Source organism: Solanum pennellii, chromosome 10 (assembly GCF_001406875.1).
Source record: "Solanum pennellii chromosome 10, SPENNV200".
NCBI lineage: Eukaryota > Viridiplantae > Streptophyta > Magnoliopsida > Solanales > Solanaceae > Solanum > Solanum pennellii.
In genome coordinates, this window is record NC_028646.1 from 17,677,150 (window position 1) to 17,680,282 (window position 3,133).

At 35.3% G+C, this 3,133-nt stretch overlaps 1 protein-coding gene across 1 annotated transcript; it reads left to right on the plus strand.

The window, feature by feature from the left end:
* Nucleotides 1-287: 287 nt before the first annotated feature.
* Nucleotides 288-605, plus strand: LOC114074221. The gene has a single exon (XM_027912105.1). The coding sequence runs from the start codon at nucleotides 288-290 to the stop codon at nucleotides 603-605; it is 318 nt and encodes a 105-aa protein (XP_027767906.1).
* Nucleotides 606-3,133: the final 2,528 nt, after the last annotated feature.

The following is a 3,133-nucleotide window of genomic DNA, read 5'->3' on the forward strand; positions in this document are numbered from 1 at the left end:
GGATTGCACTTTTTGAATCACTGTATGGAAGAAGATGTAGGTCTCCTGTTGGGTGGTTTGAGATAGGAGAATCTGCCATCCTTGGCCCTGAGATCGTACATGAGGCTATGGATAAGGTGAGAATGATCAGGGATATATTGGATACTTCTTACAATTGTCAAAAATCCTATGCAGACAACACAAAGAGATCTCTTAAATTTGAGTTGGGTGATTAAGTCTACTTGAATATATCACCTATGAAAGGGGTGGTGAGGTTTGGTAAGAAAGGTAAGTTGAGTCCGAGGTATATGGGTCCTTACGAGATCTTGCAGCGAGTAGGAAATGTTTCCTACAAACTGAGGTTACCTCAAGAATTGGCTTATGTTCATCCAATTTTTCACATATCTATGCTTAAGAAGTGTTTAGGCGATCCAGCATCCATCCTTCCTGTTGAGGGGTTAGGAGTTGATGAGAACCTTTCCTATGAAAAGGTTCCAGTTGAAATATTAGATAGCCAAGTGAAGTGGCTGAGGAACAAGGAGTTTGCCACCGTGAAGGTGTTTTCGAAGAACCACCTTGTTGAGGGAGAAACATGCGAGGCCGAGGCCGACTTGAGATCCCGTTAACCTCACTTGTTCAGTTCTTGATGTTAGATAGACTATTCCAAACTCTTGTTTTTGTTTAAGGAACTCTAAGTTTTAGTACATTAGTCTATTTTTATGTTTTAAGTCCATAATCATGTGTCTTATACATGCACTATATGAGTTAAAATGAGTTCATGCTTGTTGCTGTTTTTGTATAGCGTAGGCATGATTTTTGTGTTGCATGAGTTGTAATGTGCATTAAGTTAAGTGCGATTGAAGGAAGTTCCTCAATCTCAAATAGCTTAAGATAAGATTGAGTAATATGCATTATCCAGCGTAAGTGTGAATAAGATATTCACAAAGAGTAAAGTTTCAAGTATGTTAATATGATTTCAAAATTACCCTCTTTGATATAAAAATGTTGTGTAGTGTCATTAGGGGACGAATGTTCCTAAGGGGGGAGGGATAATGTAACATTCCGGAAAAATTACCTGTCTAGTGAAGAGCCCAATAGGTCTTTAAGAATGTGTTTTGGGGGCACATAGGCATCCCAATGCCTAATATTGAGAAATATTGGGCATAGTATAGAAGATTGGCTAGGGGTATTAGCCGATTTCTATGTAATACCCAAATAATAAAAATATTGGGCATATTAGAAAATATTGGATGAATGGGTGTTAGCAAATTTTATATGCATTAAGAACCTTGTTTGGCAAGAAATTTACCTGTAATAAAGACCCTAAGCTTAAAATCATCACTTTCATTGTTCACAAAATAAGTGTGAGGCATGCATGTGTCAAGCCTAGGCACCATAGCATAACTGACATAGACCATGAGAGCTAGTCATGGAATCCCGTATTAACCCTTATCGGATAAGGCATCCCCACTTTGATAGAGTAAGGTGATTTTCTTAGCTTTTACATGGCTTTTCAAATAGTTAGACCTATGCGGGCGCTTAGTTAAGGGATAAGGAGATTGCTAATAAGTAACTCATTCTCTACTAAAGAGGAGTTATAATTTCAATAGGTACATTTGAATGCAACATCTTAACTCACGAAATGTAAACACCCCTTCTTCATATCCTCTCAGTGCTAAGCATAACTTCCCACAGATTCTCAACATTATACACTATAGGTTAAGGATAACTAGTGAACACCACCTTTCAACTCACGAAGGGAATTCATCCTCCAACATATATTAGAAGCTCTTGGGAGGTAGTGGGATTTCTACAAAACACATCAACTCAACTCATGAAGAGTGATCACCCCAAAACTCCCCTTTTTAGGTAACTTCATACATTAATTTAAGTGTGTGTTTGTGTAGATGTTACACACCTTGCACCTAATCACCATTTTATTAACAGTGGGTTGCATACATGCTTAGACCTTAATTCATCATATTACACACTTTAACATACTTAGCATAATCTTACAAGTCATTTAGACACAATCCTTAGCATAGTAAACACAACAAGCTTCATAAAACCCATTAACAAGAATAACATCATTTCCTTCTTATTTAACATAATATTCCTTTCATTCACAATACAGAAGTAGGTTTATATTCATATAATTCAAGTAAACATCGCCACCAAATTTGGACTACACCACTGAAGACCATTACATAAATAAAGGTAAACAACATAACAAACTTACCCCTAATCCAATATTCCATATCCTTTAATAATTTAACATTTAATCAAAATATAGCCCTTAGATAAGTATCTAAACAACAATATCAACACAAAGAATCAAAAACGCAAAGACACCAAAATCATGTTCATTCAACCAGTTCCTTAAACCTAAAATTGATAAAAAGCTTTAACATGTTTTCATTGATTTTAACATTAAAATCACCAACTAAACTATAAATAACAAATTTTAATAACTTAAAACATTTTCAGGCAACACCCATATTTAAAATTAGAGATAGAAGACGATAGAGTTTCGAAACCCTTTTTAAAAATATTTTATAAATGACTACTTGAGTGGAGGAGAATTAAAAGATAACTACCATCCCAAAAATAGAAGAAAAAAAACCGATTTTTGATGAAGAAACGACCACAAACAGCCCTCCTAGCTCTTCCTTTAGTTCTAGCTTCTATGGAGGTTTGATAAAGTTTTTCTTTAAAAGGAGAGAGTTTTGGGTTTTAGGAAATGATTTATAAAATTAGGTCTTAGGGTTTGAAACTCCTTAATTTTCACGATGGGAATCTGGACCGCAGACGCGACCGGCATCGTTGACGTCTCAGAGGTCGCAGACAAGCCTACATACGTCTTTCTTACTTCATGTAGGTTAATTTTAGCGGAAAATTTGAAACTTTTTGTTTCATAACATGCTTATTAAACATTATATTACATATATAATTGTTCACCATTAACCATCTAATACTAAGATCATCAAATGAAAGAAGCAGTTTATTATAACGATAAAGATCTACTTGTCAAAATTGCACCCATACAATGTTTGAAGAAAAACGGGAAAGAAACGCTAGTTGAACATACTCCACTAGCTCAATCCTACAACTAAGCTAGAATGTAAATGAGCAAGAATCCTCGAAAGCATGAGGG